The sequence below is a fragment of the Nematolebias whitei genome, chromosome 9 (genome assembly GCF_014905685.2).
Source record: "Nematolebias whitei isolate Nwh7 chromosome 9, NemWhi1, whole genome shotgun sequence".
Classification (NCBI taxonomy): Eukaryota; Metazoa; Chordata; class Actinopteri; order Cyprinodontiformes; family Rivulidae; genus Nematolebias; species Nematolebias whitei.
In genome coordinates this window covers 26287591-26310855 of record NC_056506.1, presented here as the reverse complement: position 1 = coordinate 26310855, position 23265 = coordinate 26287591, and the positions used below count along the sequence as shown (strand labels likewise).

Below are 23265 nucleotides of genomic sequence, written 5' to 3'. Positions count from 1 at the left end.
CAAACGTTTTTAACAAATAAAAAACTGAAAAGTGGGGCGTGCAATATTATTGGGCCCCTTTACTTTCAGTGCAGCAAACTCACTCCAGAAGTTCAGTGAGGATCTATGAATGATCCAATGTTGTCCCAAATGACTGATGATGATAATTGAATCCACCTGTGTGTAATCAAGTCTCCATATAAATGCACCTGCTCTGTGATAGTCTCAGGGCTCTGTTCAAAGCGCAGAGAGCATCATGAAGGCAGGCCCGAGATACTGTTGTGGAGAAGTTTAAAGTCATATTTGGATACAAAAAGATTTTGCAAGCTTTAAACATCCCAAGGAGCACTGTGCAAGCAATCATATTGAAATGGAAGGAGTATCAGACCACTGCAAATCTACCAAGACCCGGCCGTCCCTCTAAACTTTCATCTGGAACAAGGAGAAGACTGATCAGAGATGCAGCCAAGAGGCCCATGATCATTCTGGATGAAATGCAGAGATCTACAGCTGAGGAGGGAGAGTCTGTCCATAGGACAACAATCAGTCGTACACTGCACAAATCTGGCCTTTATGGAAGAGTGGCAAGAAGAAAGCCAGCCTGCCATTCTGAAGATGTTATCCCAGATTCTCAGTGAATCTTGTACACCCCTGGTGCCTTACTTGGCACCCCTGGTGCCTTATTTATTACTGGACCTCAAGCAGTATGGGCTCTGTTCCTCACCCTTCTTCCTTCAAACTCTTGGACCTTGATTTCCGAATGAAAGGCACACTTTAATTTCATCGGAAAAGAGGACCGAGGAACCCGACAGTTGTAGTCCATCTCCCGGATGCTTCTGAATGTGGTGGTTTTTGAAGCTGTGACTCCCGGCTCATTCCACTCTTTCTGGATCTCTGCCAGATTCTGGAATCTTCTCTGTTTGATAATCTGCTGAAGCCCACGGTCATCTCTTTTCCTGGTGCATCTTCTCCTGCCACATTTTGCCCTTCCACTAGACTTTCCATTGATATGCTTGGACACAGCACTCTGTGAACAGCCAGCCTCCTTAGCTATGAACTTTTGTGGCTTATCCATCCTACGGAGGGTATCAATGATGGTCTTCTGGACAGTTATGTCTGCAGTAATCCCCATATTGAACCGAACTGAGACAACTGAACCAAACTGAAACATTTTAATGACACCTTGGGAAACCTGTGCAGGTGAATTGAGTTTAGTAGATGATTAGTGTCACACTCAGTTTAAAACATTCATGTCCTGCAACATTTGGGCTGATTTCTCCACAGTATTCAATTTTTTTGAAATCCTGTTTTCGTGGGTTTCATGAGCTGGAAGCCCAAATTATGTAAAAATAAACAGTAAATACTTGAAATCATTTAAATTGTGGGCCCTGAATCTATCATCTATTAAAGATGAACTTTTTGAATGGAAGTTAAACAACTTTCCATGATATTCTAATTTTTTGGAAAGGGTCTGTATAGTCTTTCCAAATAATGCCACTTCACAAGAGCAAAACTATCACTTTAGATACTCTACCTGATCTGATCAGTCTGCACAATGCCTTCTTTGTGGCCCTCCAGACGAGCAGCCAGTCGCTCCTTGTCCAAACGTACTCGTTCTTCATCCTTTAGGTCAAAATGAAAAGTCAACAATACGCTTTTGTCTGCAGAATAAGAATAATTTTTTTGTCTATTGTAGTGGAATAAGTAAATCCAGATAACTGGAAATCTACTTTACTTTTGAAGCTAGGAGCTGTTTTAAGACAGCAGCAATTCATTTTATTCATAGCTGCATTTAACTAGCTGTTAGCTCATTGTCCATAACCGTGGCTGAGGTTGCAGAGGTAGTTAAAAAGCTCCGTGGCGGCAGGCCTCCGGGGGTGGATGAGATTCACCCGGATTTCCTTACGGCTCTGGATGTTGTGGGGTTGTCTTGGTTGACACACCTTTGCAACATTGCGTGGACATTGGGGGCAATGCCACTGGATTGGCAGTAGGGGTGCAGAAAAAATTGATTTATTAAATAATCTAGATTCTTAGTCCTGGCAAGTTTGAATCGATTCTAAAGCCCATAAATTGATTTTAAAATGAGTTTAAGTTGTACTTTTTTCCCCTCTCCTACACCCGAGCGTACTGCATATTGCATTACGTGTCTGCTCGGCCGCTGTAGATTTTGAACGTGTAGGCCACCGTACAAGCTAGTTAGCCAGCTCCTTCTATCTGAATAGAGTCTGCTAGCATGGAGCAGGAGAACAGCATGATTCAACCTGCTTCTTTGTCTTTAAAAATCATTTCAGATCCTATAATGTTCCGGGAGAAGAAAGAGCTTAACAAGAGCCCAGTTGTTTGCAAGGAGTGTGAAATAAAATTGCAGAACAGTATTTTGGAAATATGACAAAATGCGCGAAAGCAGCAGACCAGCGAACTCTGCCACAAACTTCCAGCTAATTCCCCAAAGGCTGTGAAGATTTCCCACTCCATCTCTTGCTATTTCACAAGGGATTTACGAGCATACAGCTAATTTGAAGTCGAGGGGTTTAGGTTTATGTTTAATATGCTGGAGCATGCTATTTCTTCACAGTTTTGTTTAGCAATAAAGCAGCGCCACAACTACACCATAAAACAAAAAATAAAGTGGGATAAGCTCTGATTAAAGCTACCAGCTGCAGCTCAAAGAGTAACTGTTTTTTCTCATATGACACTAAAACTTATCTAGACAAGTTATACAAAACACTTAATGTAACTTGTTTTTTTAACAGGTTGAGGAGGCCAGATGAGCACATCGACTGGAGCCAGTTCTAAATGATACAATTTATGGTTTATAAATTACAGTTCAGAAGAGGTTTTGTGCAAACTTGCACAGGTTTTGAAGTTTTGTTAAAGATATACCAAATATGAATCAATATGGTTACGACTGTGAAGGCTACTACTACATCTCTCGGTTTGCCTGGGATCGTCTTGGAATCCTTCAAGAAGAGCTGGAAAGAGACGTCTGTGCCTCCCTGCTCAAGCTGCTGCCCCCACAACCTGACTTTGGAACAAGCGGAAGATAATGGATGGATGGGGTAGCTCATTGGTCCTGTCAAAATGTAACTCTTGTACGCCTAAAATGAAGCTGTTAAGAGTTCTCTACAACAGATATTAAATGTTCGTAACACAGAACCCAAATTCAAAACAGCCAAACTATTTTGTAAGGTGCACATCACAGTAAGCTTATATAAGTTATACTGTTCGTACTTTGTCTGAAGAAACAGATCAACTTACTTCAACCCTAGGTTTCTTGGCTTCAGAAGACACTTCATCAGCTGCTCTTTTGACTTGGGGAAGAAATAAAAGATGAATTCATTGTGAGTGTTTCAAAAAAAAATTTAATCAACAAAATTGCACTAAAATATGGCAACAAAGCAATGAGTTGAAACTAATAAAACTGCTTTTAGCTAGAAATTTTGGTTGTAAAGAAACAAATTTAAAACAAGCTGCTACAAATTCTAAGTATAGATTGATTTGAACTTGCCTTGTGTTGGTCTTTGAAGACCGATTTCTATGGGCGCACTACGGTCAATGCTCGTCGACGTCGCTGTAAACAAGCAAACAAAAATATTGTAAAGTCTCCCTAACCTCTGCACAACCACTCGCCATTAATACCTCAATTCATAAGTATAATAAAAAAATTAATCTGTTTTTTTCATATTCATAATGATCTTTGAGAAGCTCAGAAGAAAACAATGTAGTAAAAAATAAGCAGATTTTGTAAATAAACTATCCAATTAAAAAAACTATTTCTGTATTTAACTGTTCTATTTAAGTTATTAATCAAATATTAAGTTTAATGTTGCTACATAAAGCAAAATATAAACTCAAACATGTTCTCTTGTTGACACCCCTTAAGTCTGACAACCTCCTCTGCACATAAACACACACAAAAAGGACAGAAACATCAGGGAAATGCTCAATTGTCATTCTAACATTGTCCAAATTTCTGTCTTTTGTTCTAATGAGGTTTACGGGACAATAGATCTTGTCAAAGGTTACCACAGCATAAGCTGCTTCTATCCCTGTGATGGCAGGATTAAGCCTTTAGCACAAGTTTTGCCAGTCAAAATATAAAAAACGAACAGAAAATATACTTGAATATTTTGTGACATCTTGTGTGTATTTTTTTATTACAGAAACAACATCCTAACAAGTGCTACTTACAACTCTCGCCATTGAGGTATGACAGCAAGCCCTTTCGATCCGGTCGTCTGACAACAGGGATGTTTTCTGTCTATTGACAATAAGTAATCATGTTTAATTAATGATACACTGAAGACAAATGCAAAAAAAAAAAAAAACTTATAAGTTGTATTACTCTGCAGATGATGTGAGAGAAGACTACTTACTGCAGCTCTTCGCACGTAAGATGAATGTGGCAGATGCACATTGTTGAGCAAGAATAAAATGGAGTCCAAAGTATAGTACTCCTTGGGCTGCCCCTCTTTGCCAGTACTGGTAGTAAACAAAAAGAATTGAGGAAAAAAAAAAAACAATAACCTTGAATAATAAAGATTATTTAAGCATATCGTATGATAAAAATACTACAGAGTGCTGTAGACAACAGATTTAGGTTAATCTTATTTGCAAGTCAAACGTTAGTTGTGATAAGTTTGTTGACACAAACACCACTCTCAACTTACTGACCTCCCAATAACAATAGCTGCGACTTTATTTTCTGACAGAAAAGTAAGTAGCTTCTATAACTATAAATAAATACATCCAGTGTCTTGTTAAAAAAAAAAACGTGTTCCTGCACGAATCTCTGGTTCCTATAGTTCACGAAACACAACTCGCAGCTAACTAAAGCCGCTAACAATTTAGCATCACTGTTTGTCCTTACACATTTTTACTGAAACACAAAACTGCTAAACATAGTTTTTGCTCTACGGCTCAATGCCAAGAAATCACGATAAATAGAACAGGTAAAGCATCAAGTTTAACAATTGAGAAGAGGGACTGGAGTTGTGTTAGCTTAGCGAGTAGCAGCTAATGAGCTTTGCGTTACGGAGCGCGAGCTGCAAGTCTAAAAGCAAATAAATATACACTTTATAAGAATTTTAACGCTGACATACCCCCAGATAATGTAGTTAGTCTTAACATTTTTCGGCCAAGAGAATTCTCCAAATATTACTTCATCTCCTTTGGCGATGATTTCCTTTTTTTGAATGTTATACTGACGAAGAACACTCAATACATCCGCCATCTTTACCTGCCTGGATGTAGTGTGTTTGCGAGGCCCCCATATGGCATATCAACATCATGTGGTCCCGCAAGATGCCTGAATTAAATAATAATAATAATAAAAAAATAAGTAAAAAAGTTTAAAAATAATAACAACACGGTTACCTCCAGTCCCCGAAGATTCAAAGCCCAATTTACATGGACTTTTTTATTTTTGGTAAAATTATCAGTTATTACAAATCAATTATCACCAATATTTCAACCTGATGTGTTGCTTACTAAGAAGTTACACATTGACTCATGAATCTGAAAACATTTTGAGAGCATCATAAACATTTATTAGGGATGAGATTACATTGCCACTACAGTCAAAATACATGTAGGTTTCCATTGATTGAAGCCATTAGCTTGACACTCTGAGATGTCTCCTCATCCGAGAGACAGCGATTTGCGCCCTGCTGCCTCATCCTTAACACCATAAACATTCCACGGAGTCCTTAGTGAAGTCGAACACTTTACTTCTATTGCAAAAATCAAAACTTGTACAAAATTAAAGAAAAGGAACGAGAGAGACAAAAAGGGAGATTAAAAACAAACAAAAAACTCTGTGGCTGCACCTGACTGCTGACAGCCTAATTGTCTGCCAATAAACCACAGGCAATCATCAAAACACCTAATTTTACACTGCTACTGAGAATAATATAACTCAATATCTCTAATAAAGCTTGCATTTTAATCACTTTATCATTACAAAAATAAACCAAATATCACACTTACCTTTATCATTTGAAATTAATCTCAGTGTATCACATATGAACTAAAAACTATACATTTGTTAACTATTGTAAACTGCATTTAGACTCCAACATTACCGACCCCTATTTGTTATCAAGGTACTTGAAACAATTACTCAAGAACAAAATTAAAGGAACCTATACGCCTTTAAAAACGCTCTGGTTTCCCTTACTATCACAATTTCAAAATCCACTATCTTCAGATTATCGCAGAAGACATATTTGTTATAGGACGACAAAGCTCGTTGGTTTTAGTCTTGACTTTCACCTGATGAACAAACCCTTTTGTCTGGAAAAGTCAACAACTCTTCAAGAGACTATGCATTTCTGGGTGCTGTGTTGTCCACAATCAGCAGCACATCGCCAACACACAAGTTCCTTCCAGGTGTGGACCATCGTTGACGTTCTTGTAGCTGAGTGAGGTATTCCTTACACCATTGCTTCAAAAGATGTCTGCCAGGTATTGAACTTGTAGCCATCTGCGATTAGTGTACTGGTCTTGCTTGTTAAACTTATTCCTTTGAAAGCCTTCTTGAACTGATTCGCATCGTCTTCTCTGCTTGTTTCTTTAACTTTTGATTTTAGTTCCTTTAGTTTAAGAAACCAAGCAACAGCACGCTTGAGTTTTGTCCAGGATGAGTAGTTGTTTATCAGCTGGGTCATAGAATCTTTGGGCTCTCCGGCCTCAGTGACATTGGCTTCAACCTCTCTCTTGACTTCAAGGTCATTAAAATCCAGCATTCCCAGATATGGGTTTTTGGGCCACTCATCTTGCTTACTGCTTAGGAAACTTGGTCCTGAAAGGTTAATCCCATTGAGCCTTGAGGACCCATTTACAAGAGAGACCTGATTTCAACAGAGTGTTGACAACAGCAACAATAGACAATCATAAAGGAGGCATGCAGATTTTTTTTTTTTTTTTTTACAAACTAAAATAAGATGGCAAAAAAGTAGCAAAAACACCTAGATTAGGAACATGCCTGCATTGGTTCTTGCCAGGATACTTAAAGCCACTTAAGAGAGGTCAAGAGCTTCAGATCTTTTTGTAAGAAATTCCAGGAAACAGGAGCGGAGAAGGCCTTTTTACCAAGTTCAGTCCTCACTGAGGGAACACTGCAGGTAATAACGTCCTGGGAGCGCACGCCGTAGCTGCACTCACGCAGAGACATGTAGGAGGAGATGTATGAAGGCAACAAACCAAGAAGTGATTTTAAAGATAAAAATGTACCAATGAGAGTGTCTGTGTGAAGTTAGTGATGTCCAGTTAACCAGTGAATACAGGGAGCAGTGGTGGGTATGATAATCACAGCCAGTTATGAATCTTAGTGCACCATGATAGACAGCATCCAACATCTGCAGGGTGTTTATAGGAGCGTTCATGTAAATAATGTCACCGTAATCAATGGAGGGAAGGAAAGTCACAGATACAAGGTGTTTCCTAGCATTCAGAGTTAGACAGGATCTAACCATCTATTGCTGAAAAAGAAACCCAGTTTAACTTTGTTTCTTTACTAGGTTTTCCACATGGAGCTTAAGAGAGATGTGAGTCGACCAAGATACCCAAATATTTATAGGAATCAACAAACTCAATGGGGACACCATTTGAGGCTAAAATCAGAGGAAGAACTGCTGGCACCAACTTCCTGTTTGGAAAAAAGCATCCCTTTGGTTTTGTCATGACTCATGAATCTGAAAACATTTTGAGCAGCATAATAAATTTATTAGGGATAGGATTACATTGCCACTACAGTCAAAATGGATATCGGAGACAACGTAAAGGATAAGTGGTGGTATTTACCATCCTTCATACATTCTACAACTGAAGTCTACAAAAGCTGCATTCATCGTCCTCCTGTAGTTTTTAAATATAAAACTAACTTTATGCCTTATTGAAAATTAAAGCATAAGAACAGATGAACACATTATGTTCATTTTCTTCTCTTAGAACTGAATAAAACCAGAATGATAAGTTTAATGTTCAGCATTTAATCCTGACTAAATCAAGAGTATGATTGTGAAAGTCCCAGAATTAAAACCATAATGCAAAATGACTAAGCACAGTGATTTTTATCAGCGTATAAAGAACTATAAAGCAGTTCTCCATTCTACATACTTCTGTCATAAAAAGTACTTTCACATTTCAATCCATTTCATTCCATGAAGTAAGCAGCTTTTAGTTTTTGCATAACAAAATATGCGTAAATTGAAAATACAGCAACAAAACCGTAACAGATTCAGTCATGGTAAACAGTTGTCAAGCAGCTCTGATGTTGTCGTTTTTGACATAAAACTGCATTACATCCCTATTATGATGCCTACACTGAAGCAGACTAAAATATTCCATCTTGTCTTCTAAAAACTTGGTGAACATTGTAAACATTGGCATCGTTCTGCTGCAAAAAGAAAATTCTAACAATAATCTAATGTAAAATGGAGAATCACATTTAAAGGAATATTCTGCATGTTTTGAAGTAGTATTCTGTGGTAAAGTTATAAACAAACATCTTTCCTGTAGTTCTTCATATCTTTTTGAATGATAGCAGTTTAGTGAAATAAGACTGATGAGCTAACAGATAGTCCAAGAACAGCTAGGACCAATTTCAATGGTTCATGCATTAATTCACAGACCTTTATTACAGTTACATGGAATTTTATACTAACTATAAAAATATAGTCCCGAGGTGTGAGTGAGTGAGAATGGTTGTTTGTTTCCATGTGTCCCTGTGATGGACTTGTGACCTGTCCAGGGTGTCCCCAGCCTCTCGCACAGTGATGGCTGGACATGAACACCAGGGACCACCTATGACCCAAAAAAGAAGAAGCAGGTAAAAGATGATGGATGGAGCCGTTAGCTCATCAGTCCCGTCAGAATTAAATGATTCTGCCGCCAAACTGAGGTTATTTCACACTACCGTTCAGACTTTTTCTACAAAATCTTAACTTTAAAACAGCTACAATGTCCGCTTAAGGGCATTGCAGGTCTTAAAATGATCAACAAAAGCAGGACAGACTACCCATTACAATAAAATTGGCAAATAAAAAGTACAATTAAAATGAAAAATCTAAAAAGTGAGGGCAGTGGAAAAGAAAACTTTAGTGTTAGTATCCAAAAAAGTTCAATCTGGTCCTCTGGACATTCAAAAAAACAAAGCAAAAAAAAAAAAGTTAAAACATTTCGTCTAATCCGAGAGACTTCCTCAGTCTGATTGTGTAAACTGAGGAAGTCTTTCGGATGAGAGACGAAACGTTTCTAAATTTTTTTTTGTTGCTTTGTTTCGTTTTGAATGTCCAGAGGACCAGATTGACCTTTTCTGGATTTTTCTACCTGGATTATTGAGCATGCATCAGGACTTAGTGTTAGTATTTAAACACAAAAACAAACTTTTTATCAAAGAAATCAAGGAATTTAACAGAATTGCATAGTATCCTGTTAACTTTTGGCATTTTGTTTCATTCAATTCTTTCGTAGATACATTAATCGTTTATAATGCTACTTTATCAAAGAGGACCAACATTCAGGCTTAAACTTCATCTAAACTTTACCTCCAACCTGCTAAATCATACAGTAACTACCTAGAGGAAACTACAGGAGACCATCACGACAAACCTTCAGCCTCACCAAACCTCCAACATTCAGACTTGTTTCTTTAATCTGCGGTCTTCTTGCTGAGAATAAACGGTATTAGAATCTTACTAAGAACCATCGCAAACATCCGGCCGCCTGTCGTCCAGACTCAACATACCCTGTTGTCGTTGTGGCTTCTTGAATTCCACAGAAGACGTGCACACAACCTTTCCACAGAGTTGTCCAGCCTGCTGGACACCGTGTCACTTGTTTTATAAGTGGCGTTATAGAAAAGCAGAACCTGGAATTGTAAATGTGAGGATATTTTGGATTTTTTAGGACTCCTTGTTGATCCACTTTGTGTCTTCATTATGCACTCTCCTGACACGACTCCGAGATGGTCCCGCTGCTTAATCAAATCAGATCCTGGGCAAGACTTCGAATAACATTAAAAGCTCCGAGGTCAAAGCCAGAGATGTTGAGTAAACCTCTGTCCTCAGTGTCTGCAATGGCATGTCCAATAGAAGTTAGGCCACACATCACCAGCTTCGAATCAGCACCCGATGCCTGTTGAAGAAAAAACTGAACTTTTAGTTTGCTAGTTGCTTGCACATGTTTGTCACACTATTGTTCTTGTAGTGAGGATAAACATTCATTTTCCTAAAAAAAAAAAGAAGGAAATATTCTATTGAGTCTGATTAATGTCTCAAAAAATGCAAATTATTTAGTCCTAGAAAAAAAGAAAACATTAGCAATACTTACGCGCAACATTACTGCGTTACAAAATTGGGTAAATTTAAATTAAAAACAGGCGAGAAACATAGCGAAAGAATGTAGCGAAAGAATGTAGCGTAAGAAAGCGGCTCTCTGAAATTTGGTTCTCCATCTGTGATCGGGTTCTGCAGAGTGACAGCTGACTTTCTCTTCCTGATAAAACTTGCTGCAATGATGTCAAGAGGAAAAGGAGGTTTGGACGGATTACGTGATATGCGAGCATAACCTGGAAGGTCTGACGAACACTCTTCAGAATGTGGAGCTTGGTTCTGAGAGTTGAACTCAGAATCCGGAGTCTGAGTTTGTGGTTAAAAATACAGGCGTGGGTCATTCACATAGAGGCAGAAAAGCTAAACTAATCTGAGAGTTTTAGCTGGAATCAGTGGTCTGAAGGCAGAATCTGTGTCATGAAGTGGGTCAGGGACAGAGCAAGAACATGGCTATGGTAATCATGTCTTGTAGCCGTTTTGTTATTATTTTGCCAATTTTTTTTGTCCCATTTGATGCATTATATCTTGTCTTATTAGTTTTTGAGCCATACACCAAACTATTGATAATGTGATATGACATAGCTTGGATTTTAAAGTACTGATTAATTGACTACGGGCATAATCTATACTAATCAGTATGCAGATAAATTAAACTGTTTAAATACAAGCTGGGTTATGTAAAATATTTAATATTCATAATACAAACATGTAATTACTATTACCGTATTTTTCAGCCTATAAGTTGCAGTTTTTACATAATTTACATGCCCTGCGACTTATAGGTCGAAGCAACATATTTATGGATTTTTTTTCTCCATATTTATAAAACCAATTTTTGGCTGATATAATTAATAGTTTTCATTCATTTTGACAAAAAAATAAATAAAAATTGAGCAGTACCACTTTCAGCCACTTGATGGGAGCAAAGTAGTAATAGCAGTATGGCATGCTGTAGTATCATACAATAGGTAAACGTGGCTATAATGACAAATTCAAATAAGTTCAAGACAAACAACTGGACTTTATTTATTATACTTTATTGTTTTCGTTTTGGAATTTTTTGAATTTACCATGTCCTGGATGACTGAGAAGCTTCACCAGCTTTTAATGACTCAATCGGCCTGCCATAGTACCCCCACTTTCATTCTGGTCGTTGCTTGGAACCATCAAAACAGCTGCACTGCCCCGGCGAAATGCAGCTAATTTGACCATTGAAGTGCATTTATTAAGCAAATGTTAGACTGAGACAAACCCTTGCTATAATTTTGAGCAAACAAATACTTTTTTTTAAGTGGTTATATTGTTAAATTTGAAAGAAATGTAGCGGCTGGTCCAGCTGCGTGTGTCCTCTTCGCAGCACCGAGGCAGCAAAGCAGTTTTTGAAATTCAGCTGATCTGACCATTAAAGTGCATTTATTACGGAATAGTTCAACTGAGACACACATTCACTATAATTTCCAGCAAACAAATAATTGTTTTTAGGCATTAATCTTGTTAATTTCTTGTTAAAGTCCTCCCGTGCACGCTCCCGCCATTTGGCAGCCCATCGGTTTTTGCCACAACACCGGTCCACATTTCCGGGTTTGGTCCACATTTCCGGGTTGTCAGCGGTGACGCGTAATAGATGCGACGTATACGGCGAAGCAACATATTTATGGATTTTTCCACTTTATTAGACAAATATGGACTGATGCGACTTATAGGGCGGAGCGAAGTGTACGGCGGAAAATACAGTATACGTCTGGCATTTAATCATAAAATAGTGCTGGGGAATAAAATTGTATTGGGGAAAAAAAACCTCAGTCACTAGAAGGTATGCCTTCAGATATAATCCATCGAGGTAAAACTTTGAATTCACTGCATGTCTCATTTGTGATTGTGTAACTGTTATGATCCTTTATTACACCTGAGCACCGTCTCCACAGCCACAGGCGCAACCCCCCCCCCACCCCACCCACCCCCCATTTAGCAAAAACTGAGAAAATCAGTTTCTCAAGCAGTTCCATATATTGTAGTTTTTGATTAAATTAGAAACATTCTAATAAAATTCAATGCAAACTTTGACAGCAAGAAAGAAGAAAATAGTCAAAACAATACAACCTGAAATTGAAAGATTTATTTTTATTTGGCCACAATTGAAACTCCAAGTTATCCAAATGAAATTTACTCATTGACTTGTGTTACTTTACATTAAACACAGTTTAATCTCAAAACCCTAAAGCAGATAACAAAATTCAAATTTCATTTCTTCAACAAATAAAAACTTACACATCTGTGTTTCTTTAGAGTCTCCACCGGGCCTGCACTGAAGCTCCACAGCGGGTTATTCGTCAGAATGATAAAGACGTCAACAGATTTCCCATTTTCTGTGGCCCATGTGACGGGAAGGGTGCAGTCAGTACTGCTGTTCGGGAGCTGGAACACAAAGGCCAGAGTTCAACAAAAACTGGCTTGAAGGAGAAGTAGCTGGTTTTCCATTAGAAACTGTGGTGAACAAGGAGCTAGAGGCAACAAAATGTCTGTTGAAACAATTCAGAATCTCATGCTCATTTGACACGAGAACAGAGTTGACCAGTAATTGTGGTGGTGGGTCAGACGAACTGAAGCTGACAGAAAGTGATTCGACAGTTTTCCCAGATCTTCTAAGGTCATTTAGATGTTTGGAGGTCTGGGATAAAAAGTAATTACACTTTGCAGCTTTAATGGAAGGGTGTGTGTGTGTGTGTGTGTGTGTGTGTGTGTGTGTGTGTGTGTGGGGGGGGGGGTGTACAGCCCACAACAGATAGGATTTCAAACTGATTTGGAAGTGTTTTGGTGGACACCAGGTGAGAATCCAGGCTTGATCTGATATTAATTGCAGTGTTTCCCCTAGAGAGCTTGCCATGGTGGGGCACTCATCTGTGATTTTTTATCAGCTGAGCCGCGCACCGTTTGTGCCAGCAGTTTTCCAGCGCTGGTGTGTGTGTGTGTGTGTTCAGCGTTAGGGTTCAGTGTGAGGGAAGAGGCAGTGTGAGTGCCGCCTTTAGTTTTTGAACCAGCGCGCCTGCATTGCATGCCGCTGTACCTCAGCCCTGCAGCAAACTCAAGTGTCCATGGGAAAAACACAGAGTGCAAATATTTACAAAACTACTGTAGTTGGACTTTTTTTTTCCCCAAAAAAATTTCTTTGCCATTTTATACTACAGTACTCATCAGCATCTGTCATTATTTTTTTAGGCAGCTTGTCTTACCTTAAGCACTTCTGCAGTAACTTCTGCAAGAGTCATACTGGCAGAAAGCGAGCAGGGAACCACTCGTCCCTCCGAGAAGGCCAGCACATCAGTGTTTCCCTCAGTCTGAGCAAAAATCTGTGACGAACACATTAAAAAAAAGTTTAAATCAAATCTTATGCTCTCCTGCATGAAAACAACTTTTAACACATTGCAAAACTTTTAAGAAGACATCATACAACTGCTGTGAAGTCACCGCTTCCTGTCATTAACTAACGAGCCTGTGGACCGTAATAATGCAGAGGGAATCCCCAGAACGCATCAACACACCAGCTCCTTCACCCAGGCTTCCTCCAGAGACTGGGTGGCCCAACCGAGTCCCACCTAAACACACAGCTGCTCTAACTGTACAGTAATTAGCGGGACCCTCAGAGAGTGGAGCTCAGTCTGCTCCAGGCTTACCATGGTTATGGCTGCAGCAGCTACAGCAGTGCTGAGTGCTGTTCCCGGGACAATGCTGCTCAGCGACGTGCTCACATCGACTGCCACGACAAAGTGTTTCCCTACAGGCTCCACATTCTGCAAACATTAGAGCACTTGTGTTTCTTCAGCTGCTGATTGTTGCCTCAAGTTAGTCAGTAAAAACTAGGAAAGTTTTAAAAATCACACCCACCACAAAGCTTTTATAAAAGGCTGAGTCCAAGGCTTTGAGGATGCTACTGTCTGCTTCCCACTTTGTTTTACCCTGAAAACCTTGACCTCTCTTGTAGTTTTCTGAAGCCAGGAGAATGTTGAACGGGTGGATCTTGGCCTGGTGATTTCAAGGCAATCAATGTTTAAATAACTTCAATAAAAAAGGCAAAACAATTATCACAATATATTTTGCAATGTACCTTCTTTAGAGCCGACTCGCTCTGAAGTCTGTCACATATGATCTGTGTTTCTGAGCTTCCTGGTTCAAGAAGTTTGTTTGACGTTAGTTTTCCCAGGATTTTTAGAACCGAATGAAGAGGCATATCCTTCAACAATGCTCGCCATACCTTAAAAAAAGATTAAATAAAAAACATCTTCATTTATGTGTTAATCCACAACAAATACAGGCTCTGCATAGGCAGCAAGCAGTTCATTTGTCACGACAGGTAGCCACAGAGGACTTTTAATAAAAATATTATAAAAAAAGCCAACGAGAACTCCTGAATCATCATCTTGATGCAACATAAACACAGAGACTATGGAAGAAATCTACAATTCACAGCTCGTCTATGTAACAATCAGGAAGAGAACAGATAATGGCAACAAAACACAAATGAAATGCAAAGAATTGCAGCAGCTATCCACAGTGTTCAGTTAAAAACAATGTAAAAGTGTAAACTAACCAGGAAGATTATAAACTAGCAAAAGGATTTTAGGTCGACTGTTCAGTCCTTTCTAGATATCAAAAAGTATTTATTGATTTTTAGCAACCACCTTTGCAAAATACATGAGCTGAATTTATTTAATGAATGCGTATTACTTGCATGTCAAACCTCTTGAGTGATCTGTCAGTGCTCAGAGAACATGCTGGTGGCTCAGCTACTACCACACCATATATTGGAGAACATATATTGAGGTCGGCAGTTCAGGTGATTCTTTCAGCTCCAGGAACCCGTCGTAAGCTCAGAGGTGACAGGGCCTTCTGTTGCAGGTCCAAGACTGTGGAATGAGTTACCACTACATGTCAGGCAGGCTCCCTCTCGCACTGTTTAAGTCTCGCTTAACCCACTTTAATTCCCTAGCTTTTGACAGTGTGATTTGTTTTGAACTCGTCTGTATTCTACAATGTTGGCCATTTAGTTATCTTCTGCTGTTTGTATCTATATTTTATTTTACTCTTTTTTCTTTTTTTTTTTTGCTGTGTGCTTTGCTTGTTTGTTCTGCTGTACAGCTCTTTGGTTGGCCTTGTTGCTGTTTGAAGTGCTCTATAAGTAAAGTGGTATGGTATATTAGGTGTAATCTCCCGGTGATGTGACTTGTTGGTGAACAGCATTCGTGAGGGACTCTCCTGAATGTGTGCGACTTGAGCAGTGATTCTAGACTTCCTTGCGCGAGTTGAAAAGGTCTCGTATGCCTCGTTGCTTGAATTTTAAACATTTTTGGAAATCTGTGCATCAAATTTTCTTTCAACAGATTTAGGGCTGCAACAACGAATTGATAAAAATCGGTGATTAAAAATGTTGGCAACGAATTTCAATATCGATTTGTTGTGTTGCGCGATTAAGCGTCTTTCACGGCGCTGCAGAGCCGTTTTGTTCACCTGCAATGCATTGTCAATGCTGACCGACTGAATAAAGTAAAAAAACAAAAACAAACAAAACCTCTGCAGCGCGAGTTGAACAGAGCGAGGAGGGAGGCGGAAGCAGAGAAGAGGCTGTTTTCAAAGGAAATTAAATACATTTTACAAAAGACCGACGAAGAGAAAACTGTTCAACCCAAGTCCTCCAAAGTGTGGGAGAACTTCACAAAGATAAAAACTGAGAAACATGCAGCTTTGAAAAAGTGACGACACGAGACGGGAGAACCACGGAGATAAAATGTCAACATGTCGAAGTCACGAGGAGGATGAAGGAGCTGAACAGCTGATACAACTCATGTGTTGCAGGTGAGTCTCTACAATATTCTACATTTGTTCCGTTTCCAAGTGAGAAAATGTAACGTCAGTCTCTCTGTAGCTGAAGCTGCTGCTTGTTTATCTGATTAATGATGGTGATAGAGAATGTGTGTTACTTTTTATTTAATTTAATTGGTACAAGCAGTGTTTAAATGTGACATAAATAAATCTAACACAACGATAATAATTTAATGATTAAGCTTCAACTTTTAATTTGCTGGCAAAGACTGAAGACACTGCAGGTATGGCAGGATGAATTGCATTTAAACAGGAATTAAAGTAATTTATTACATCTACTTAAATGTGCGTAATTAAGTATTTTATGTGTGTGTTTAATTGCTCTTTTAGCTACTTTTGCCTGAACCTAACGCTGTAAGTGAAACAAGGCATTTCTTGAGTTGCTGTAAATTATGCTAGAATACATATTTACTCTCATTCCAGAAAACAACAACAAACAACAACATCCTTCATGATGGACAGACATCATGGACACCACAGCAGCAGCTGTCTTCACTGAAACATCCTGAACATGATCGTCACTGACATGAGGCCTCTGTCGATGGTTGGAGATGAAGACTTCACAACAATAATCCACACTTTTAATCCAGGTTACAATAATCCACACTTTTAATCCAGGTTACACTCGTTCCTCAAGGACACATTTTACAAAGTAGCTACATATTGTGCAGGTATAAAGATACATTTGTATATATATTTGTGTACATTTTTTTTAAGCTATTTGACTAACTTATTTTTTATTATTCAATATTTTACTAACAGAATAGTCAAATAGCAAACTATTTTTTGTGCGAATTGCTATGTCAGTCAAATGTTCAATTTTGGAATAAAGGGGTGGAATTTTTTTTTTTTGCAGATTCATCGATTAATCAAAAATAATAATGGGCCGATGAATCGATTATTGAAATAATCTGTTAGTTGCAGCCCTAAACAGATTTATTGTAGGCGTCTCCAACTCATCTTAAGATGACTGGAGCTGCACTGACTCCTGCACGAGAAATGTGACTCAAAACCTGCTAAACTTCGTTTTTATACTCCAACAGATTACTTATATATATATAAAAAAATTACATCACACAGTTTTTACTTGTGCTCTGGAAGCAAGCCCAAATTGTGTTGAACTCGGGTGCAATGACAATAAAGGTCTATTCTATTCTAATAATAAACGTGGTGGTGACGGCAAAAGTGGTTACAAAGCGAGCAGAGACAGGTATGAAGTAGATCGAGATAGACAACAACAACAGTGCATGGCCAAGAATGTAGTTTTACAAACCATGCACACATAAATAGACATTTTCAAAAACAGTTGGTGCAAGACGTGGCCTCACAGCTCACTGGTTGCAAACACTCAGTTCAGTCAGACTGCAACAGAAAACTTACATTATCTCACTATTTTTAGTGGCCAACTAATCAACAGTCACAGTCCAGTGAGAGAACACCTTTTAGCTCAATACCTGTAAAAATGGCTTAATTATAGCTTTACTGTGTTTTTAAAACTGATATAGCTGTGATAATGATCTCAAAGTTGAGGTGACCCTAAAAGTTAACCCGTTATACATTTATGTCAAATGGTTACATTGAGGTTTTTTTTTTTTAATAAAGTTTATGATGTTTTGCTAACAGACAACCTCACACACTTAAATGCTAAACATAACACACACTTAAATATTTAAGATTTACTTATTGGTGTAAAACAAAATGAAAAATTAGAATAGAAAAAGATTTAAGAAAAAAAAAAAAAACACCACTGCTTACCAGTTTGGACTTCAGATGATTTGTAAGCAGCTGCTCCCGCTCTAGTTTGTGTTCTTCTATTAAATTGCTAACCTCCGTTTCGTCACAGCTGTGTTTGACCTTTTCCACCACTTCAAGATACGAAAGCACTTTGACAACTTCGTCAGAGTTTTCCTTGTCTGAATAAGCAATCTGGACCTCCTTCCACCCTTTTGTTACATATTTGCTGATCAAGGCAACAGCTGTAAACAAAGAGACAGATGTTACTATCGAGGCACAAAGCATACTTATGAAAAATCAAGCTAGAGCTGAATAATATACCAAGTTTTATTAAACACAGGGCGGCACAAATACACAATGTGACACAGGGCACATATAAATGTGAAAATGTGTAACACATTTATTTAACTTATTAATCATTTATAAGATTGTAGAAGTGTCTTGTCAACAATATTAATAGTTAATTAACTGGTCAAATAATGAAGTTTCTCTCTTTAATGGATCAAAAGTAAAGCATTAAATATGTAGAGGTTAATATTTGCTGTTTAGAGGTGTCGCAGATCATAACTAAGTGGTATGAAAGATAAAGCGCGCCTGTCTTTACACTGAAGCCTCTCAAAAATATTTTTCCGCAAGTTTGAAATTAGTAATGGAATGTACAGTATGTGGGTGGTTTTCATTTCTAGATGAGCAGCGTTGAGCGACGTGGGGCTCTTCTAACTCACCATCTGTGGCTGGTTTGGTGTGAGCGAGTCGAAGCAGGTCCTTGTGTGACCAGCCCTCCCTCTGTTTACATCTGGTCACAGCTGCAGCTAGACTCATGGCATCTTGCTCATTGTACCAGTCAGACACCGCCTTTCGTAGGGCACGACCCCATATTCCACATTTCATACCCTCTCTTAGCTCTTTTTTGAACTGAATGAATAAAAACAGTTGTGCCGGCTCCCGACACACTTCCTTTAGGGCTTTGAATGCTTCTTGTCTGGTCTTCAGTTCCGAGTGCTGGGAGCACAAAGCCAAAGCGAAAAAAGCGGGGTTCAGTCTTACAGCTCTTCCATCTAGAACAAACCTCTTTATCTCCTCCACCACCTCAGCCCCTCGGCCCTCCTGAAGCAAAGAGAGTAGGGCTGCAGTGTTCTCCATACTGACAGGGCTGTTCTCTCTGGCAGTGTACATGTCTCCCTGTGAACCATAGCAGAGGAAGCGGCACAGTTGAGCCTTGTCACCGACATCCCATGGTCCTGCAGAGTTGCGGGTGTGGTTGCTTGTAGTGCTTCCTGGCAGTTCCATTGTTTCAGTGATGAAGGCCTAAGGTGAAGAAAGAAGCTTAAGTAAATCTGAATTTACATTTCCATCAATTTACGGAGAAGAAAGTCTAATGCTCTGACAGAAACTGAGATTGTGCAATTAATAACTTTCCATTTTCCATTTATACAGATTAAAAAGAAAAACACCCTAAAACCTGACTTTCCGGGGGCCGACCTGTAGACAGGTATCAGTGCTCGGTCCCAGCAGGTTTCTGCTCAGCACCGACATGCTATGGTTAGGATGAAACCCAGAGGTCTGACTGCTAACAATCTCTCACCGCCTCTGATCACTGACAGAAATAGATTAAATCCGATTACAACACATGATAACACACCTATGAAGCAAGGAGAGATATTGAGTTATTTAAAGCAATTTAAAACACCGAAACGGAAGTTAGCGTTGAGCTAAACCTGCTAGCCAACAACTGAGTCTGTGCTAAGCTAATAGCTCAGGCTTGACAAGAACTGCGAAGTTAATAAACTGACTGAAGAAACAAGAAAATTATTGTCTGAAACTCGGTTATATAACAAAACACCCTAAAACTTCTTAATTGATATTGAACTTCCTCGTGGTATAAGCCCTCTGCACTGCGGACTTAAACTACAAATTAAACCTGAGCGGACTCCAGGGAAGCTGAGTAAAGAAACGATGAGGAGGATGATGCAGCTGTCCGCTCATATTTACCCGGAGAAAACTGTTTTATTATTAATTATAATCTTTGCACACATACAAAAATCTCAAAACAATTAAAGTGTATAAAACATGCACTCACCGCGATATGAAATTGCGCAGTATTAAAGTTTTGGTGTAGCTTTAGGGTGCAAGGCCTCCGCGTCTGACCGCCTGTAGCCAGGGATGGCGCCACAATGCATTCTGGGAAAACGGGTTTACTCAAAAGCACAACCACATTCCTTTTGAGTCAGCCGGGGGATGACCCGGGTTGAACTGATGACGAGCGGGGAAAGGGAAGTTTGCCAGCGGTATGAGGCGTCACCTAAATTCGAATCGACTCGCAAAAAAGAAGGTATTATTTAAACAAACAAAAAAATAAAATCGAAACGACCCCCGATCCATTATGTCATTACTTGTTGACAACTTAAATGAGTAACAGAGACATAAAGATATCAGAAATCTCCAACGGGTAACAGAAAATTAGTAATTTATCAGAAGATTCGCCAATTTAATTCACAACATTTGGACCTTGGAATCGAAACAACTTTGTTTTGTTTACATCAGTCACGTGATCAGTGTCAGCCATCTCGCCAGCTGGGTTCAAGATCTCTCCATAGATGTTTCTTTTTTTTTTTTCTTTTTTTTCCATTTAACGTTTTTTATATATGTATTTCTCAATTTTCATCATTTTGTAACCCCCCCCCCCCACACACACACACCAAGTTTGTAAACTGTAGTTATGACACCCTTCACGAGTGTTTGTATATGTCTTTCTCTTTTGTAGTGTTCTGTAGTTCTGTGTGTTTATTAATAAAAAATAAAAAAATGTCTATGGGTCTTTCTATGGCGCTGGGTTCAAGTACGCTGGTCTGAGCGACTTGGAACCGACAGCAAACTCCGCCTATCCGGCTAGCCGCTTTGTCAACCGGGCTAAAAATGGTGCGCAGCCACACATTCCACCACCCAAATCAAAACACACGTTTGATGACACTTTTGACTTATTATTTGAAATTACTTACTTATAATTACTTATATTATGACTTATATATTCAACCTTTTGACATGGTATCTATTTGTTCTCATTATGACAAGTTTATATTTCAAATTATCACTCAGTACTACAAAGTACAGTTTACTTAACATTACCCACACTCAGTTTAGGTAAAAGTCTGACCTTTTACTAGTTTTTTATTTTATTTTTAATAAATACATCAAATGTTTTAAATATCTCAAAATTATGATTTAGAAACAAAAATGATCACTCATCTCAAAATTTGCAACCTAATTCTATCAAAATAGTAGTTGCAAATATACAATAAGTTAGATTTAAAAACCCAGTTTGTATTATTTGTGCTTTTAGTTTTTCGCTCACGTCACAAGGAAGCATTATCTGACAGCAAGAAATTTCAAAGATAACTTTTTTTAATGCAACTTGATTTAGGCACAATGCAAATCAGTACAGGATGAAAACAAAGGGACAAAGCTGTAGTACAAGAAAATTAGCTGAATATAAATACAAACTTGAGGCTACCTGGGTGTTAAAGGGGAAATTTTAGATAATTTGAAATCGGGTTCTTTTACGACCAAATAATATTTTACCTGTTGTATCTCTTTGAGGAGCCTCAATTTGTAGACACTGACTTAATTTCTGATGAGCTATAACAGTTAGCCCAGAAGCGAAAACCAAAGTAAATTGCTTCCTTCCTTAAACAACTTTATTAAGTTTATTGAAATTGTATTAGTAGGTATATTATAGTTTTCCCTCAGGAAATGACCTCAGGCTTAAGCAAAAGTGTTGGCTGCTGCTACTTCTTGCTATGTAAATAAGAGTAAAATGGCAAATTAACTGGAGTGTAAAGATTTATGAAATAGCATTCCCATGAGCTGCAATGAAATGTTGAAAACACGAGCTTTTTAAATGAGGCATCATTCCACTTGATGTACAGCCAAGGATTGCTTTCTGAAAGCTTAATTAAAATCCACGACATGCTTCATGAGATAATTTGCTTACAGACTAACAAGTGCACAGACATGGGCAAAAGCATAACAAATGCTTTACTATCATAATCTAATTCAGTTTATTTCATATGCAAGTCATTGCCCAGCCCTTGATAAAAACAAACATCCATGCTGCTTAAATCTTGGGTAATCAATACAATCATAATGGTACTTCCTCCAGTTATTTAACCGTCAACAATGGTGTACCACAAGGCTCAGTCTTAGGACACACCCTCTTTACAATCTACATACATAATGTAGGTAAAAACATCTCTGATGCATCCATACATTTCTACTGATGACACAGTTGTTTATTGTCGAGCTAAAACTGTTGCTAAGGTTTTCCAGCTTTTGAAATCTGCATTCAACATCATCCAGACAGATTTGTTTCGCCTCAAACTTGTCCTAAATGCCGACAAAACCAAAGGGATGCTTTTTTCAAACAGGAAGTTGGTGCCAGCAGTTCTTCCTCTGATTTTATCCTCAAATGGTGTCCCCATTGAGTTTGTTGATTCCTAAAAATATTTGGGTATCTTGGTCGACTCACATCTCTCTTTTAAGCTTCATGTGGAAAACTTGGTAAAGAAACTGAAAGTTAAACTGGGTTTCTTTTTCAGAAACAGATCCTGTCTAACCCTGAATGCTAGAAAACGCCTTGTTTCTGTGACTTTCCTTCCCTCAATTGATTACTTTATTTATCCAGGTTAGTCTCATTGAGCCACGAGAACTCATTTTCAAGAGAGACCTATTTTAGGGAGCACATTGTGGGGGTTAAGGGCCTTGCTCATGGGCCCAGAGTGGGGCGAATAAGGGTGGGGGCAAGTGTGGGTGTTTCACCTACCCCACCCACAATTTTTGATGTTGTCGGGGCTGGGGCGCGAACCGGCGATCTTCGGATCACAAGCCCACCTCTCTAACCTCTGCGCCACCACTCCCCACGGTGACATTATTTACATGAACGCTCCTACAAGAACCCTGCAGATGTTGGATGCTGCCTATCATGGTGCACTAAGATTCATAACTGGCTGTGATTATCGTACCCACCACTGCACTCTGTATTCACTGGTTAACTGGACATCATTAACTTCACGCAGACTCTCTCACTGGTATATTTTCATCTTTAAATCACTTCTTGGTCTGCTGCCTTCATACATCTCCTCCTACATGTCTCTGCGTGAGTGCAGCTACAGCGTGCGCTCTCAGGACATTATTACCTGCAGTGTTCCCTCAATGAGGACTGAACTAGTCAAAAGGGTCTTCTCGTACTCCACTCCTGTTTCCTGGAATTTCTTACAAAAAGATTTGAAGCTCTCGACCTTGACCTCTAAGTGGCTTTAAGAATCTGTTGGACTCCTGGCAGGGT

At 38.8% G+C, this 23265-nt stretch overlaps 2 protein-coding genes across 2 annotated transcripts in view; both read right to left on the bottom strand.

Annotated features, from left to right (window-relative positions):
- The window catches only part of cdc73 (cell division cycle 73, Paf1/RNA polymerase II complex component, homolog (S. cerevisiae)), a gene marked incomplete in the record, with an annotated part of 44897 nt that extends 39667 nt beyond the window's left edge, over nt 1–5230 (bottom strand). The window contains 6 exon segments of the mRNA XM_037682154.1: nt 1514–1602; nt 3241–3293; nt 3491–3553; nt 4174–4243; nt 4359–4464; nt 5085–5230. Of these exon segments, the coding sequence (XP_037538082.1) occupies nt 1514–1602; nt 3241–3293; nt 3491–3553; nt 4174–4243; nt 4359–4464; nt 5085–5215 (512 nt within the window).
- Nucleotides 5231–9318: 4088 nt separating this feature from the next.
- Nucleotides 9319–20151, bottom strand: ro60 (Ro60, Y RNA binding protein; the record flags this gene model as incomplete). Its single annotated transcript, XM_037681282.1, has 9 exons — nt 9319–10119; nt 12585–12731; nt 13547–13663; nt 13988–14104; nt 14199–14336; nt 14419–14565; nt 17946–18166; nt 18650–19232; nt 20005–20151. Coding segments are annotated over 9 exons (1770 nt in total), but the record flags the coding sequence as incomplete, so codon positions are not given.
- Between the last annotated feature and the right edge of the window lie 3114 nt (nt 20152–23265).